The sequence below is a fragment of the Ornithorhynchus anatinus genome, chromosome X1 (assembly GCF_004115215.2).
Source record: "Ornithorhynchus anatinus isolate Pmale09 chromosome X1, mOrnAna1.pri.v4, whole genome shotgun sequence".
Classification (NCBI taxonomy): Eukaryota; Metazoa; Chordata; class Mammalia; order Monotremata; family Ornithorhynchidae; genus Ornithorhynchus; species Ornithorhynchus anatinus.
Window position 1 is genome coordinate 81,364,290 of NC_041749.1, and position 17,674 is coordinate 81,381,963.

Genomic DNA, 17,674 nt, shown 5'->3' on the forward strand with positions numbered 1-17,674 from the left:
GGTGCAGAGCACTGTACTGAATTCTGGGAGAGAATACACAGGTGGGAATGAGACATGGTCCCTGTCCCTTAGGAGACTTACAATCTAAGATTTTAAGTGGGGAGAAGGGATTGGAGACAGACACATCAAGATATCTACATCTCTGCCCCTGTCCTCTTCCCCTCCCTTAATAATAATGTTGGTATTTGTTAAGCGCTTACTATGTGCCAAGCACTGTTCTAAGCGCTGGGGTAGACATAGGGGAATCAGGTTGTCCCACGTGGGGCTCACAGTCTTAATCCCCATTTTACAGATGAGGGAACTGAGGCACAGAGAAGTTAAGTGACTTGCCCACAGTCACACAGCCGACAAGTGGCAGAGCTGGGATTTGAACTCATGAGCCCTGACTCCAAAGCCCGTGCTCTTTCCACGGAGCCACGCTGCTTCTCCAGCGAAGGGAGCTGCTTCTCCCTTCAGGCTCGCATCTCCTCCTGCCTCCAGGATGTCTCCACCTGGATGTCGGTCCGCCACCTAAAACTCAACATGAGCAAGACTGAGCTCCTCATCTTCCCTCCCAAGCCTGGTCCTCTCCCAGACTTCCCTATCACCGTGGATGGCACGACCATCCTTCCCGTCTCCCAGGCCCCCAATCTCGGTGTCATCTTTGACTCGTCTCTCTCGTTCACCCCACACATCCTATCCGTTACCGAGTCCTGCCGGTTTCACCTTTACAATATCGCCAAGATCCGCCCTTTCCTCTCCACCCAAACGGCTACCTTACTGCTACAGGCTCTTGTTATATCCCGGCTAGACTACTGTGTCAGCCTTCTCTCTGATCGCCCTTCCTCCTCTCTCGCCCCGCTCCAGTCTATTCTTCACTCTGCTGCCTGGCTCATCTTCCTGCAGAAACGCTCTGGGCATGTCACTCCCCTTCTTAAACACCTCCAGTGGTTGCCTATCAACCTCCACTCCAAACAAAAATTCCTCACTCTAGGCTTCAAGGCTCTACATCACCTTGCCCCTTCCTACCTCTCCTCCCTTCTCTCTTTCTACCGCCCACCCCGCACGCTCCGCTCCTCTGCCGCCCACCTCCTCACCGTCCCTCGGTCTCGCCTATCCCGCCGTCGACCCCTGGGCAACATCCTCCCACGGTCCTGGAATGCCCTCCCTCCTCACCTCCGCCAGGCTAATTCTCTTCCCCTCTTCAAAACCCTACTCACCTCCTCCAAGAGGCCTTCCCAAACTGAGCTCTCCTTCTCTCTCTACTCCCTCTATCGCCCCCCCTTCACCTCTCTGCAGCTTAACCCTCTTTCCCCCCATCTCCCTCTGCTCCTCCCCCCTCCCTTCCCATCCCCTCAGCACTGTACTCGTCTGCTCAACTGTATATATTTTCATTACCCTATTTATTTTGTTAATGAAATGTACATCGCCTTGATTCTATTTAGCTGCCATTGTTTTTACGAGATGTTCTTCCCCTTGACTCTATTTATTGCCATTGTTCTTGTCTGTCCGTCTCCCCCGATTAGACTGTAAGCCCGTCAAAGGGCAGGGACTGTCTCTATCTGTTGCCGACTTGTTCATTCCAAGCGCTTAGTACAGTGCTCTGCACATAGTAAGCGCTCAATAAATACTATTGAATGAATGAGTGATGGAACAGTAAACAACACAGATACACTGGGAGAGCCAGCAGAACCTGCCCCCTGGAACTTCTTCACACCCAGTGGCCAATGGGGAGTCACTTTCTGCTGAAATCCCAATATCTTAGGAATCCATGACTCTCTGATGCCAGTAGCACCCACTGACATCTCAGGTAGGGGGGCCACTCGTGACCCTCGGGAATCCAGAACCAGGACATAGATGTGTCATCAGAGGTGTTACGCTGGGGACGGCAGTGTAACGTGAGGACGTTGTAAATGTCATCTTGCGGGAATATGTCCAAGACCACCCAAATCCAGAGCATCTCCCCAGGGGACCCTGATCCCTCCACTTGCCCCAGAGAGTTTTCATTCTCCTCCTAGGTCCCTCTTCACATGGATGCTACTTCTGAGCTGCAGGACTTGGAAAATGAAAATCTCGGAAATGTAGCCATCCAGTGCCGTATCGCCACAGGACAGGGACAAACCAGACTGCAAACTAGACTACCCGTTATGAAACTGGACGACAGGTCAGCCTACCAAGGGGACTTGTCTCCAGAGCAAGATATTGGGTATGAGAGATTTGAGGTCACATGCACCCTCCCTTAATTCCCTTGGGCCTCTCCCCCACCCCCAACCCATTCTTCCTTCCCTACTTCATGCCCTCAGCCCCGCCTGTTGACCCCTAGGCCCAGCATTGGCTATATCCTCAACCACCCTCCCCTGCTCCTTTCAAGCCCTGCAAGTTGCTGCCCCACTACCTTGGGTTTCACAGTCTCCAGAAAATCCAGGCCACAGAGAGGAAGATTTCAGATTTTTATTAAGCCAAAATGCCCCAACATTTAATAATCCACACCAATCCCTGCCCCATGGGACCCCATGAGTTGGAGGGCACCGAGTAGAGGGCATCACAGGAGCAGGGTCTCTGGGACCTGGGTCCCTCACCACTGCTCTGGCCTCCTACTCCACCCTCCCTAGGCCCATAGCGTCACAGGGGATCGTCCTGGACACTTGAAGACACTTGATCCCATTCTTGAAGCTCTCCCTCCCCTCTCCCTCTCCTCTCCCGGGAGCCAGAGCTGACTCCTGACTCCCATTCTCCCCCACCTCCCATGGCCCTTGACAGGGGGTCCTCCTGAGTCACATCCTGGATCCCGGGAGTCTGGAGTGAGGGCAGATCCCCAGCAGTCCCAGATGGGGTTGTATGTATGTGTTTGTGTGTGTGCATGTTGGGGAGGTGGGGGCACGGGGGAAGGGGTGGGCCTTAAGGGGTGGTAGCATTGACACCGCGATAAGTGCCCATTAAGATGGCATTGATATGGTCAAGGGTCTCATTGCTGAAGACCATGTTGAAGTGCTGAATGCCAGGAAGCTCAAGCACGTGCACAGGGTGGTGTTGGCGACTGGCCCAGCCTTTGCACAGCTTCATGCTGCGGGTGCTCACCGTGTCGTCACCATCCTCATACAGCATCTCTATCGGGTCCTCGTAAGGGAAGCCGTGGTCGTAGATATAAGTGTGGGGAGTTGGCAGCCCCACCCCATACAGGCAGTACACCTCTACCCCAGGTGGGGGCAGCCCAGCCAGTAGGTCCCGCGAGTTGTTCCACATGAACCAGCCATCCTCGAAGCGCACATCAGTGAAGAAGCGGTGGTAATCCCGATAGGTGTAGTTGAAGTTGGGGGTGGAGATGAACACGTGGTTCTCGGGCCAGGCTAGGGGTGACGGGAACATCCAGGGGCTGGTGGTCGTCATGCGCTGATCCTCTCGCAGCTTGATGTTAGACATGATGGGGATCCCCTGGTTGTCGCCTGAGTGGAGACCCACCGCTCAGTCCTGCAGGACCCTCCCCTCCCCTTCCCTCTCATCCCTGGGGCCCAGGTGGACGGCTGGCCGGGCTGGGGAGGGAAGAGGCACTTGGCAGCACGGAAGGAGGGGCTGAGGGGAGGAGAGAGTAGGTTCAGGTGGAGAGGGCCCAAGGAGAGAAGGGCATGGGTGGTGCTGAGGAAAGCAGGGGTCATTGGACAACCAGAGGTCCAGATGGAAGGACGCATTGTGTGGGGGCGAGGGTCTCACCAGAGGCCAGGACTCTCATGGGTTTGACAGAGCCCCCCCAGGGTGCACCCAGAGAGATGAAGCCATCGATGAAGTGATCCTTCCAGGCCTGGGGCTGCTTCAGCAGGAAGTAAAGCAGATGCAGGTTGCCCAGGCTATGGCCGATGAGAAAGATGGGCTTCCCGTAGGCAGCGTGCATCTCCTCCACCAGGGCGGCCAGTTTCTCAAAGTACTCCTGCTGCTGGGCTGGGGGCGAAGGGAGGAGAGCCTGTCTCCTGGAGGCATTCCACCCCTCTCCCCCCAACCCCTGCCCACCCCCGGCAGGAGAAGAACAGAGTCCCCAGCCTAGCTAGAAGGTCAGAGTTAGAGACCCGTATTACAGACTCCCCAGCTCACTGGTTTGCCCAGCCCATCGTCCTCCTCATCCCCCAACCCCCAGGGCCCTGGCCCCCATTCCTTCTCACACAGAAATCTGCCCGAGACCCCCTTATCCCCCAGTGTCTCCCTCCTTGCACTTACTTGGCTCAGTCCTCCAGTCATAGGGGGCAGCCCGCACCGTTTCATCCCGCACATACCCATTGTTCACCAGGTTCTGCACCAGGGTGTGCATGTAGCCTGCATGGAGCCACAGGAAGCACAGGGGACTGAGTGCCTTCCTTACTCTAGGGCCAGGACCTGGGACTGCTCTGAACCTCCCCTCTCCTACCACCATCCCCGAGGCTTTCCCCAGATTGTCCCACCTGGGAGGACAGAGAGCCAGCCCGGGCCTAGGCCTGGCACCACCACAAGAGTCAGCTCCCATTGGAATCCTGGCATGCCTTCCCCCTCCCCCCCGACCCCCAGCCCTACTCAGTGCTGGGTTGGGATCCCACCTGCCAGCTTGCTGGTGTCCAGGTACTCCACAGAGTAGGTCTTGCCAAATCCAGGCACACGGATCTGCACCCCGGGGGCATTGGACATGAGCCCTGTGGTCCGGTTGTAGACCACCCTGCAGGGACCATGTTGGGTCAGGCATGACCAGGCTGGGGTGGGAGACCAGCTGGGACAGGGATGATGCATTTGGGGTTGCGTAACCCAGGGTAGGGGGCGTGTGAGAAGGGGCCATGAGGGGTTCTGGGCAAGGGGAAGTGAAAGAAGGGGTTAAGGGGATGTGGGGAGGATCAGGACAAGGAATGCGAGGAGGGGACCAGGGAAGAGGACTGGGGGGGGGGGGGAGGGCAGGGCAGAGGAGTCTGTTAAGGTGTCTGTCTAAGAAGGGGAGGCTGGGGCCTTCAGAAGCGACGTGGGGGTTGAGGGGCCCAGGACACCTGGTGTTGTCAATCCAGCAGTCGACCCCAAGTGGCAGGAACATGTTGAGATTGAGCCAAACGGTGAAGAAGTCTTCAGTCTTGCGATAGCACATCCAGTTCACCACATCTGGCTTGTCCAGTTTGGCCTCCAGCTGGTTCCCCAGACAGCCAGGTACTGGGGGCATGAGGAAGGCCGCTCAATACCATGCCTGGCTTATGGGGTGGGGACCCAGTTCAAAGTGCATCAGCCAAAGGAGCTAAGGGGCAGGGGCTCCCTTGGGGTGCCAACTCTCAGGCAGCCCCAGAACAAGGTCTGACCCAGCCTGCAGTAGGCCCTGATGGACAACATGTAGTCTCTGCCTCCCACTCCCCACCTGGCTCCAGGGAGCGGTCCAGGGCCCGCTCTGCTCCTGTGGCTCCAACCTTTCGGTGACAGCCTAGTCCTGGGGCTGGCTGGGTACCTGTGCTACCGTGATCCCGGGGTCAGAGCCGGGGGTGTAGCCCCTCCCCCCTGGCTGGGACCAAAGTCCAGGCTGAGAGCAAATAGCCCAGATGGTGCTGGGGATGGGGGCAGCTGCCGGGTCCAGCTCCAAGGCCCCAGGCGAGACACCACGATTATCAGGAAGGAGAGGTGCTTCCCTGAGGGGTCCAGGGCGGTTGGGGTTCCTAGAGGCCCTGTGCGGCTCCGACGCCTTCCTCAGATCGCCTCAGCTCCAGGTCCGCCCGAAGGCTCTCCCGGTCCATGGGGGATATCTAGAATAGATGGCTCCTCCACGGCCCAGCCCTAAATCTGAGGCCGCTGGTGGGTTGAGGGTCCCTGTGAACATTTGGGCACTGGTTAACCACACAGGCCCTTTGACCCTGAACATGGTTCAGATAAAAACACTGCAGTTGGGCTGGGACAGGCAGGACAAGAGGGGACCTTGCAGGGGGAGGATTGGACCAGGACACGGGGGAGGCAGGATAGCCTTCAGTTTCTACCCCTCCTCTCTCCTCCCAATCCAGACTCCTTCCCTAGGGCTTGGAGGATTAAATGGGACATTCCCAGGGGTCAGCTCAGGGCTTGCTTCCTAGGCTTAAGCTCCTCCTTTGCCACTGGGCTCTCCTCAGGGTAGCTGAAGGCTCCAGTTCATTCAGTCGTATTTATTGTGCGCTTACTGTGTACAGAGCACTGTACTAAGCACTTGGAAAGTACAATACAGCAGTAAAGAGAGACAAGCCCTGCCCACAATGGGCTCACAGTCTAGATGGAAGGAGACAGACATCAGTACAAGTCCTTGGGACATGGGACTGTCACTGGTGCACTGGATGCCCGGGGCTGTCACTGGAAGCCCAAGCCTGGGGTCGAGAGTGGCAGGTACTCCCTGGAGATGGATGTCCAGGGGTAGAGGGCTGGCCGGGGTCTTGGACCCGGACCAGGGGGCTGGGCTGTGGGGCGGGTGTGGGCTTACCAAGTATGACGGGCCGGGTGTGGTTTTTGAGGGCAGCTTTAGGGGTGGTGCTGGGGGGGAAGAGCACATTGAGGAGCCAGAAGGGTGCAGCCGGCGGGAACAGGAGCAGAAAGCTGAGGAGAGAGCAGCGCAGAGCCAGGCTGGTCGTCCTCATTGCTGCCTGTCAGATGCTTCCAAGCTGGCCAGAGCAAACAAGCTCTTATCAGAGCAGGAAGGGGGGGGTGGGGGAAGCAGTGGGAGGGGACAGCAAGGAGCAGGGGAGCAAGGGGCGGGGACCTGCAGAGGGGGCTGGAGACCAGAAGAAGTCACTGGGGCAGAGGCTTGGGAATGGCTCCTTAAGATTCCAGAGCCTCCTCCAGGGCCAGGGGATGAAAGAAAGGATGAGAGCACCAAGGGCTGGCTGAGTTTCCTGGGAGTCAGAATGCCTCGGTGCTAGCTCTGCAGTCTCAATGCCCGACCCCTTGATATGTTTGTGTGTTGGTGCACATGCAAGTGCGGGTGCACACGTGTAGACCCCGCTTTCCATTTACGGTTCTGTGCGTGGCTCATGTGAGAACTAGAAGGGCTATTGGCTATGGGGACGGAGACCATGAGGCAGCATCACAAATCTGCCAGGGTGAGGCTTCTGCCTGAGGTAACTGGAGGAGGAATCCATCCAGAACATCTGTTCCTCACAGTGTCTGGGGGCGTTTAACAGGGAGGAGGTATTGAGGAAACCAGAGATGGTGTGTCTGGGTGGCGGTGCAGCAGTCAGACCCTGAGGATTCCAAACCCTGCACCTACCCTCTCAATCACTGGAAATGCCCAATACCCTCCACCTCAACTTCGCCATGCCCTCCAGAAGGGAAAGAGGGAATCCAATGGGTTATGGGGACACTGGGCCCAGGGGGGTGAGGGATGGAAGGGGAGGAAGAGAGGATTGGCTGGTTGCAGGAGCATGGTAAATCTGGTGCCGGGAAAGTTCAAGGGAAGGCAGAAGGACAGGATAGACGGAATTCACTCTATTGTTCTTGATCTTCCCCCGAGAGTATCCTGAGTCGACTGTAGCTTGTAGCTCCCAGTTGACTGTAACTCCAAATTGACTGTAGCTTCCAGGGGAGAGATGGCAGGATGGGGAAGGCAGGTTCAGAGTGGGTTGGGGGGGAGGTGGAGAAGGATTCCCTTTCATCCACAGCCCCAAATAGCTGGCAGCCTTGAAAACCCAACCCAGGAATTGGGCCCCAACTCCCTGTCCCTGTGGCGGCCAGAACCTGAATCACTGAGATGTAGGCACCCCCAACCCGGGTTTCTCCCTGGGACAAATCTGAGATCAGTGAGAATGGCTTCTTTTCCTTCCCCCTCTCTTCCCCTCCTTTTGGCTGAGAAAAGTTCCCAGAGCAGAACAGAAAGAACATTTGGCCATGTCCAATGCCTACTCATGTGACCGGTGGTGGCTACCCAGCTTGCATAGGGTCAGATGCTGACACATTGTGATTTATTGAGGTTGCTTCTCAGGGGAACGACAACGAACTTGGGCCGGGAGGAGGCTTTGAGAGGGAGTCAGACCATACCTGTACAGTTTTGCACAGCTCATTAAAAAAACAGGTTTCCTCCCCTTAACCTCATATGGAACAGGGACTGTGTCCGATCTGATGAGCCTGCATCCATCCCTGTGCTTAGCACATAATAAAGCACTTTAAAAATACCCCAGTTACTATTATTATTAGTAATGTGAGGTTTCATTGGATTTCCCTGTGGGAGAGAAGCATCAGAGTGGTGAGAGTCAGAAAAGCCTTACCGCTGATGCTGGCTCCATCACCAGATCAGGGCCTAGCCAAATTTAGTTTCTCCAGCTGAAAGGAAGTGGGTGCTGGTTCTCTGCCTTGCATAGTACTGCTGTGGAGGGGACAGTCACACACGCAAAACACAGCCTGCAACATTGTACAAAAAAAACTGGGGGTGTTTTCCGGTCAGTTCAGTTTAATGAAGGGACATGAAATTCCAGAAATGTATCAGTCACAAAAGGTCGAGGGGCTTGAGAGAGAGAGAGGCTCCTGGGCTGACTCTGCTTGTATTTCCTGGCTGAATCTTTGAGAGGCCCACGCTGCAGAGCCCAGGAGACTGTAGTTGAACAGGAAGGACAAGAGGCGGGGGGGTTGCCCAGCAGGTGGGGCTTGGCCTCGGCCCCAGGAGTAACAGTAAGCGCTCAATAAATGACTGAATGAAGGAGTAAGGGTGGAATATGTTTCAGAAATTTCTCTAAGCAGTGGCTGCCCTGGCTCTTGCTCTCTCTGTTAGTCTGCAACATTCCTAACAAATAAATATAAAAAATAAATAGGGCTTTGTCACCCAGTACAGAACTGGCTTGGCAGCAAACTAGAAGAATCCTCAACCATCTCAACATCATTGGCTGCAATGTCTGTTTCCAGTGCACTGCAAGTAATCAGTCATTCCCAATGCTGAAACTCCAGTTCTGGAAGTGGTGGCACAGAGAATGGCTTTGGTCACTCTCACCATTTAGTTTTTTGTTGTTTTTTTAAAAAAACAAATGAAAATTAAATTAAAAAAAAAACCAAAAAAACCAAAAACGCCCCACAAAAAAAAAAACACCCAAAGACCACCAAAATCTACCCCCAAAAACCCCTCTTGGCCTCCCCTACCAGTGTTCTTGGATTCACTGCTGTACCAAACCAGTCCCAGCTCCCAAAGTAATGCAAAAAAGCTCGAGAGTCTTTTCCCAGTAACTGACCTCCCAATTCTAATCTTACTAACAATACTGCACTGTAGCGATCTTGGCTATAAGTTTAGTGTTAATACTAAATGCCCTGCTGGTGTAGCCGCGAAGCAGAAGCTGAGCAGCACAGGAGGTGCTGTGATGGTTCGGTGAGGCCAACACTGTGGTCCATCAGCCCGAAAAATCTTGGAGCTGGCCACAGAGATGGGTGTGCCACTTGACAGAAATCCGCTGGGTCAAGGCAAGGAGTATGTTCTGGGTCCCTGGGGATGGGGGGGCGGGGAAGGAGGCAGCCAGCAGGGAAGGAAGGCAGAAGCTGTTTCTTATCTGTTTCAGGCTGGAATGTCAGTTATCTTCCTAACCAAAGGCCTGTGAGGGTGGCGAAGACCCTCCCCTCGCACCCCCGACCCTCCTGCTCAGGAGTAGATGGTGATGACTTCACGGCCCCCACCCCGCACCAGCAGCACCCGCTCCAACCCCTCAGTCAGCACTTCCAGGAACTCCATATCTGAGGTGGGAGTCAAGGAGGAGGGACGTGCGGATGGCCTGGGTGATTTGGTTCTCTCGTCTGCCACGATCCCGGGGCCTGCCCACCTTTGGCCCCGGAGCCCAGTCCCCAGCTCCTCAGAGAAAACACACCCACGAAGTCCCACTAAACAAAAGCCTCAGGAATCAATCTGCAAGGGCTGAGCTCTCTAAGCTGAGAGCCCAGGAGCCAAACAGCCAAGCCATCTTCTTCCGCAGCTTCTGCTGGGAAGACAATTCGACTCTGGCCCTTTTTCAGTCCAATAGCTGATCGACTGCTTTGGCCGTCCACTACTACTCAGCTGCTATATCCCAGAGACCGGTCTGGCCACCCTGAGAGGGGAAAAATTCCACCCCAATATGCGTGTCACTACGCGTGTCAGCCGGGCACCCAACGGATCACAATGACTTTATATGGAAGTCTGCCTTAGTGCCCTGCACCCCCAAACTTAAGAGCATTTCTCTAAAGGATTGCTGATGGCAGCCACCCACCCCTCGCTCTAGAGCCATTGTTTTCTTGCCCAGGTCCCTCTCCTCTCAGTCATTTGCTTCTGCCTCAGGCAGGGGGAGGCTGGGCCAATTTCAGATTTTCAGTTGTGGCCACCTCAAGGCTGACCCCGCGTCCTGAGGTAGCTGCTTCGCTTGCTTATTGCCTGAAGTCGGCTCTGCTGGCTGGGTGACAATTACCCACATCCCCCTCAGAGTGATCCCCCTCAGCCTGGGGCCATCCCACATTCACCAGCAGGCCAGCCTCAGGCTAGACAGACCCGGCAGCTGTACAAAGTGCTGAATGTCCTCAGATGCAAAAGATACCTGCTTGACTTGACTGCCTACCTCTGAACTGCAGTGAGGACTGCCCTGAGCTTGAGCCCTTAGCCCTTTGAGTGGGGAGGTGACTGGAGCGCCCCCGTGGACTGGACTCCCGAGGAGCATCGATAGCAACCCCTAACTACGTCTCCCTCCGGGTCACCTCTCAACTGCAGGGCAAAGCAAGAACAAATTGGGAAACAAGGTCTGCATTGGGTTAGCTGGGTGGGTGTCTTTTCCCTGTCTGATCAATCAGTCAATTGCATTTATTGAGCACTTACTCTGTGCAGAGTACTGTACTAAGCGCTCGGCGGGGGGGCACGATGTCAGAATTATCAGGCCAATGTTAAAGCAGGCCTGTCCTAGGAAAGAATTCCACTCCAGTTATAGCCAGAGCCTCTGAGCTCAACCCTATGGGATTAGAAAGTGGACAGGACAATGAAAAATGAACTGGGCCGGGAATGTGTATATATCAAAATTCTATTTCTTTTATAATGATGCTACTGATGCCTGTTTACTTGTTTTGATGCCTGTCTTCCCCCTTCTAGACTGTGAGGACATTGTGGGGCAGGGATTGTTACTATTTGTTGCTGAATTGTACTTCCCAAGCTCTTAGTACAGTGCTCTGCACACAGTAAGCGCTCAATAAATACGATTGAATGAATGAATGAATGAAAGCCCCTGAGGGGTACAGAGAAGCAGCTGGGGACAAGAGGGGACACACCTATTAGTGTTGACCAGCAGATAGCTACTCTGCTAATTCCCAGGCCTACTTGGCCAAGCCTGTGGGGACAGAGCAAGGGGCCCTGACCCTATCAGAGGTCCTCAGGTCCTCACCAATGAGAAACTCAACTCAGGCTGGAGTCTGGATCACAGCGAGGCCTCACTGCAAACAGGAGGGTGGAACTACCTATCGTTATGTCCCTGTGCCCATTGGGTGGCCTACTCTGAGCCCGGTTCATGAGCTCCCCCTGCGTCCTACGGCCTCCAAGCTCCTAAGAAAGGATACAGTTCTCATCTCCATTTGTGTTCTTGGGAGGGCCAGGCATATTCAGAAGGACCAGCCGGGCATCATGGGAGCGATTGACGATGACTTCATTCAGCTTCACGGCCGTGTGCATTCTCCGAACATTTGACTGGTTCCTGCCAAAGAGTCAGTGCAATAGGCTTGGTTATTTAGAGGCCCAAGCTGGACCACGGTGCTCTGCCCTGGGGTTCTCAGGCCTGTGTGTACTGAGAGTCGCGAGTGACAAGACCACTGGCTTTCTCAACCCCCTCCTCCCCGCACACACCCATCAGCCACACAGGAATCACGCCAGATGAGAATGCTCTGCTTCTCTGCCCAGATTTAGTAAGACAAATGGGTGTGCTTTTAGTGCTTGATGGTTTACATAAGTTCACGGACGATTGGTCCGTGATGGGTTGTTAGAAGGAAAAGTTAGGGAGGTTAGGAAGTTCACGAAGGGTTTTGATAGAGTCATAGAAAACAGGTCCACTAAAAGTGGGAAATATTAGAGATATACATGGCACATCCAAAATCCTGAGGAAGAATGTCAAGGAGGGCAAGAACACATTCCTCCAAGCATCCTTTATTGGATGGACCATGTTCTGCATTCCTTTTGTTAATTATTATATGTTAGATAATGTTGGGGAAGAGCGGGAGCGTGGGGACTTGGGTCAACTCACCCCATCTTGAGTTCAACCTATATTTTCCCATAGGCCAGGCTGAAGGCCTGGGTTCAGACCAAGTCAGGGATCTCTCTTCTGGATCAGAAACCTTGTACATTGGTATGGATTCATCTTTTTCCTAAGTTAGGGCTGGTCAACCTAAACTTTCTTGTCTTTGCAGTCCTCTCCTGCCAGTGCTTCCTTCCTAACTCCCTGTTCCAGGAACCGCGGTCCTGGGAAATACCACTGCTTATTGTTTCCTCTCTGGTCTGACACCACCTGCTTATGGTTTCTGTCATCCTGCCTGGTGAATAACAAAAGGCAGAATCCATTCTGGAAGGGCCCTCCACTGAGGATCAGCCTGAGCTGGAACTCTGCCTAACACCCAGCAGGGCCCAATCTGACTTCTGGTGGTGGAGTGAGGGGGCATTTTTGAGTGAAGCACCGAGGGTGAGACCCACCAGGCCCATGCTTTCTGTGGGCAGTGATCTTCCTGCCCTTGGTCTGGAGGCCCACGACAGGGATGGGGAGAATGAGGATGTGGGCCATCTCACCCAAGTCTGGTCCAAATTCCCGTGGCCTGGTCTGCAATCCATATCACTGAACTTGTTGGGTTGGGTTTGTGTCGAGTAGGCTCAGAACTTTCTCACTGGAGGTGACCTTGGAAATTCAATGTAAGATGTCACCCTTGACAGCAAGAGCCAGAGATCCAGCTCTTATCCATGTGAGCCAGACAAGGCTTTAATCCCAGGGATCTGATGATCTTGAATCTCCCTCAGTGCTTAGTACTGTGCTTGGCACACAGTAAATGCTTAATAAATACTTTATTAATATTATTAGGGACAGCCTTGGCTGTGCAGTTCCTTTGTTCCCTCCTGCAGCTGCTGGGGGGGTTGCTTTGGTGAGCCCTCAGGAGGTGGATCGAAATTTCATTTGTCACTTTGCAAAATTCACAGGTGGAAGAAGCTCAGTAGGAGGGAAATGCCCATTTTCAGAGTGGGGTGCTGAGGAGCAGGAGGGAGAGGGAGATGAGGGTCCAGATAGGCCCCTGTCTCATGCGCCTTATGGGCAGGAAACATATCTACCAATCCTGTTGTCGTGTACTCTCCTAAGCCCTTAGTACAGTGATCTGCACACAGTAAGCTCTCAATCAATACCATTGATTGATTGATGAATTCCCTCAAAGCTGGAGCCTCAGTTCTGGCTCCTCCAACCTTCATCTTGAGCTAGCAGGTGGTGCATACCTGGCCTCTCCCCCAGGTACCCAAGAGGCAAAGAGCCCAGGAGAGAATAGTGTCATTGCAGGGACATGCTCCCCTTCTCTTTTTCCACTCCTTTTTGCCCTTTTATTTCTTTCTTCCCCTTCCTTAGCTTACCAGTGGCTCTCAGACTGCACTCAGCTGATGACCCTTGAGCTAAGGGTTTACTGCCTGGGCTGGAGAGTGCTCTGACTACCATGCCACTGCAGAAATCAGTGGCCGTTTCTAGTCTTTTTTGTACATGGAGGTGCTTCCCTTGGACCCCTGGGCCACCCCAGTCCAAGATGGTGAGAAGAGGGTAGGGGGCTGTGCACAGTCATTCAATCAATTGATCAATAGTATTTCTTGAGTACTTACTCTGTGCCAAGCACTGTACTAAGTGCTTGGGAGAGGACAATAGAGTTGGTAGACATGATGGGAGCTTATACTCTAGGACTGTAAGGGGTCTAAAGCAATGAAAATAACAAAACCAGTTCACATCCATGCAACAGGAAAGGAGGGTGAGTAGGAGAAAGAGATGTGTGGGAATAGTAATAATAATGATGGGATTTATAAAGCATTTACTACATACCCAGCACTATGTGCTAAACCATAGGGTAGGTACAAGATAATCAAATGGGACACAGCCCTGTTTCACATATAGCTCACAGCCTAAGAGGGAGATGGAACAGGTATTTTATTGTCATTTTACCGATGAGGAAACTGAAGGACAGAGAAGTTAAGGGACTTTACAAATGTCATTATTAAAAAACAAAGCAAAGCAAAGCAAAACCCAAAACTTCATCCAAGGTCATACAGCAGACATGTGGTGGAGCCCGAACTAGAACTTCAGTCTCCTGACTCCCAGACCCAAGCTCTTTCCCCTACACCATGCTGCCGCACATTAAAAAAAAAAACAACCCATTGTTATTTATATTTAATTCTACACCTGGGAGATCCCTTATGAGGCCATCTGGATGAACCCCCTGCTCCCAAGCAGGTCGAAAATTTCCCAGTAGACAGATTATTTACTGTCTCTCATATTAAAGATCTCCAGGGATGGGGATTTTGCATCCCCTGTAAGGCCCTTTAATTGCCTTCTTGAAGGAAGTCTTTTCTTATGTTTAGCCTAAATATCTCTTGCTGCAATTAAAACCCATTGCCTCCCATTCGCTCCTCGGAAGAGATGGTGATCAGCTATCAATCAATGTGATCCCCTCGTAATTCCGTCAATTCCTGGAAACAGTTATCAAGTTGCTCCGCATCTTTCTTTTTCTTTAACCTGAACTACCCTGACTCTTTCACTTTTCCTCTTGGGTCCCCTCAGGTAGCTCCGAGCTGCACTACTCCGTTGCCGAGACAAGCTTATTGTCTCCGCACAAACCCACTGACAGGACTAAAGACTGTTGGTTCTGTCCTCCCAAGCATCCCTGTCTAAACGCTTCTTTTCAGATTCCCCTAACTCTAGCAGGGGCAATTTCCTCCTGCTTGTCCCATTCATTGAGGGACGGTTTAAGGTTAAAGTTCACATAGGATTGAGAACATGCAAATGAGACGAACTCCAAGGGTCTCTCGTGGTTGACAGGTGTCAGCCCAAAAGGAGGGAGGGGAATCAGTCTGCCTCCAAGCCGAACCTGACAGGATAGATTCCACGGTGATGCACAAGGGAAGTGATTCTCTGCCAAAGAAGACATCCCAATTGGTTTTTTAGCCTTTGTTACGCCTGGACCATACTGGATGGGTTCTACACCTATGGCTGTGGTAGTCACAGGTGAGATCACTGATGGTTCTCTAAGCAGCATGGCCTATTGGAAAGAGCACAGACTTGGGAATCTGGGAACCTGGGTTCTAGTCCCAGCTCTGCCACTTGCCTGTTGTGTGACCTTGGGCAAATGACTTACCTTCTCTGACCCTCAATTTCCTCAACTGTAAAATGGAGATTCAAATGTCTGTTCTCCCTCCTACTTAGATCGTGAACCCCACGTAGGACAGGGACTGTGTCTGACCTCATTAACTTGTTCTAATCCTGACCCCGCCACTTGTCTGCTGTGTGACTGTGGGCAAGTTACTTAACTTCTCTGTGCCTTAGTCACCTCATATGTAAAATTGGGATTAAAAGCCTGAGCCCCACGTGGGACAGGGACTCTAGCCAACCTGATTTGCTTGTATCCACCCCAGTGGTTAGTACAGTGCCTGCCACATAATAAGCGCTTAACAAATACCATTATTGTTTTTATTAGTAATAATAGTAGTAGTATCTAGCCCAGCACTTAGAACGGTGCTTGACACTTAATAAGTGCTTAACAAATACCAATTAAAAAAAATTCCTGCTTAGACTGCTCCAGACCAAACCACAATCTCTGGGGTCTGTGGCGGGCGTGAGGTGTCTGTGGAGGGGTGTGTGGGCAAAGAGCAGATTAAGTGATTTTCAGGAGGTGCCTGCACCTCTCCCGCATTGGGAACCCAAGTTCCTGTGTTCTCAGTGTTGGAGGATCAGACTGGCCAGGAAGCACACCCAGTGGAGGGCCTGAGGTTAGAGAAGAAACACTCACGGTTTGATGCTGATCAGTTCACGGAAGGTCTCCATAGTATTGCTGCGGTTCAGCTTTTCAGCATCATATTTATCCCTGGTCCAGGTCATATGGATATTCTCTGGCCCTGGATCTATATCTTCCTCTTCATCCGAGTACAGGCTTTCCAGCCGGATTATCGAGTGCCTGTCCTTTATCAGCTGGGCCTGGGGAGAGTCAATGGAAGGTCATTCTCAGCAGCACAGACCCACAGGCCTGAAAAAAAGGGAAGGGGAATGGGACCTGCGGGTGCATGTGTGTAAGTTTGGGAAGGGTTGGGGGTGGTCCAAAGCCTTTGGGCCGGACCTCCTGTGGGATTCTCAGAAGCAGAAACAGCCTCAGAAATCCCCCTTGGTGATGTGGTAGCCAAGTGACTTCCTCTTTGGGATGGGGAGAAACCCAGAAGATGACAGCACTCTTACCGGCAGGCTCCAGCAGAAGGAAGCGCCAGCTCAAACACAAATCTACTAAAGGCTCTGACCCTTATGTCACAGCCTGGGCCTGGATCTTCAAAGCATGGACTTCTGGCTGGACTGTGCATGACCAAACCACAATCCACAAACTTATACTCCACTCAGAGCTGGAGTGAAAGCCCCAACCTGGGGAGCTCCCTGCCTCCAGAACTCCAGTTAAGCCAGGGCGGCGGGTTGCTCAGGGGGGGACAGCAAGAGCTAATTATCTGCATTCTTTGACCTCTTGTCAAGCAGACCCTCCTAGCATTTGTGGGCCTTGGGCCCAGGGCAGCTGGGTAGATAAGGAGGAAGCGATTCTCCCTCCCTTCTCCTATTCCTTCCCCACCCTGCTCTCCCACCCTGGCATTGAGTGGGGTTTCCATTAGGGGGCCTGAGAACTGCTGCACCTGGTACTGGAGAAACATCAGTTTAGCTCTGTCTGTCTTGAGTTCCACAGGATGCTGGAAGGACTTGAGAATATCGACTCACCTCTCTTTCCCTCTCTGTTTTGGTCAATCTCATCTGTCTCAGCATCTGAGACCTCTGCTCCATCATCAACGTCCGTTCGTAGGTGTATGCTGAGATGTCACTGTTGTGCTGTGAAGAAGGGGAAACAGTCCGTCCATAGCCACCCACGAGCCAGGATCTGGCTTCAGGGCTAACAGAGGATGGAATGAGCCTCTTACCATCTCCACAACTTCGACCTCGGCCTCGATCCTCAGGTGGTACAAGAACGTGGCCAGGTCCTTCTTCATTTGGATGCTGTTGTCGTCCATCTGGGCTACGGTGAAGATCCGCAGCCGGCACTTTCTCCAAACCTGGGAGAATGAAAGGGTGAAGGGAGGGAGGCGTGGGGGAAGAGAAAGAAACTCAAGCTTCAAAGGATCAAGCTTGATGTGGCCCTGCGGCTTCGAGGGACATACGTACCTTGTGCTGTTTAAGAAGGAAAGGGAGCAACATCAGCATGCCTCCATCATGCACAATCCACCACACATCAATGTTGCCCTCATTGTAGCGCTCATGGTTGCTAGGGTAGAATGAGACGTTCTTGGGCACCAATAATGCCAGGTGGGCAGCTGTCGAACAGCGCACGGTGTCTGCAAGACAAAAAGCTCCGCTTGACCTCCGGCCAGCCCACTCAGAGCTGATTAAAGCAAATGTGGCTACTGGCCCAAGAAGAGCTGGGCTCTGGCCACTGGAAAGAGTCCTGTCATCCTCTGGGCGGTGTGAACGTCTTGGCTCACACTGGGTCACCCTCTTGTTCCCCATCAGAAAAGGAGGAATGCAGTGAGGAG

General features: G+C 53.0%; 2 protein-coding genes across 6 annotated transcripts in view; both read right to left on the reverse strand.

Moving 5' to 3' along the window:
* Nucleotides 1-2,415: 2,415 nt before the first annotated feature.
* LCAT (lecithin-cholesterol acyltransferase) lies at nt 2,416-8,255 on the reverse strand. The gene is made up of 6 exons (XM_029050234.1): nt 6,407-8,255; nt 4,974-5,130; nt 4,539-4,654; nt 4,186-4,281; nt 3,688-3,912; nt 2,416-3,422 (listed from the first exon to the last, which is right to left on the reverse strand). The coding sequence occupies exons 1-6, from the start codon at nt 6,558-6,560 to the stop codon at nt 2,878-2,880; spliced, it is 1,293 nt and encodes a 430-aa protein (XP_028906067.1). The 5' UTR covers nt 6,561-8,255; the 3' UTR covers nt 2,416-2,877.
* Nucleotides 8,256-8,347: 92 nt separating this feature from the next.
* Nucleotides 8,348-17,674, reverse strand: part of SLC12A4 (solute carrier family 12 member 4) — a 68,450-nt gene continuing 59,123 nt past the window's right edge. For all 5 annotated transcript variants that reach the window (XM_001505187.4, XM_029050231.2, XM_029050233.2 and 2 more), the window contains exons 19-24: nt 17,307-17,476; nt 17,066-17,197; nt 16,869-16,976; nt 15,910-16,094; nt 11,461-11,594; nt 8,348-9,627 (exon numbers count right to left, since the gene is read on the reverse strand). In XM_001505187.4, the coding sequence (XP_001505237.1) occupies nt 9,536-9,627; nt 11,461-11,594; nt 15,910-16,094; nt 16,869-16,976; nt 17,066-17,197; nt 17,307-17,476 (821 nt within the window). In that variant the 3' untranslated portion in view covers nt 8,348-9,535. The remainder of the gene's footprint in view (nt 9,628-11,460; nt 11,595-15,909; nt 16,095-16,868; nt 16,977-17,065; nt 17,198-17,306; nt 17,477-17,674) is intronic.

Bases quoted from the DNA above. Each gene is read 5' to 3' on its own strand.
- LCAT (XM_029050234.1), bottom strand. From the start codon at position 6,560: ATGAGGACGACCAGCCTGGCTCTGCGCTGCTCTCTCCTCAGCTTTCTG. The intron at 5,131-6,406 runs GTAAGCCCACAC...TCATGCCCCCAG, and splicing joins CACCCGGCCCGTCATACTTG to TACCTGGCTGTCTGGGGAAC. The intron at 4,282-4,538 runs GTGGGATCCCAA...GGCTCCATGCAG, and splicing joins GGACACCAGCAAGCTGGCAG to GCTACATGCACACCCTGGTG.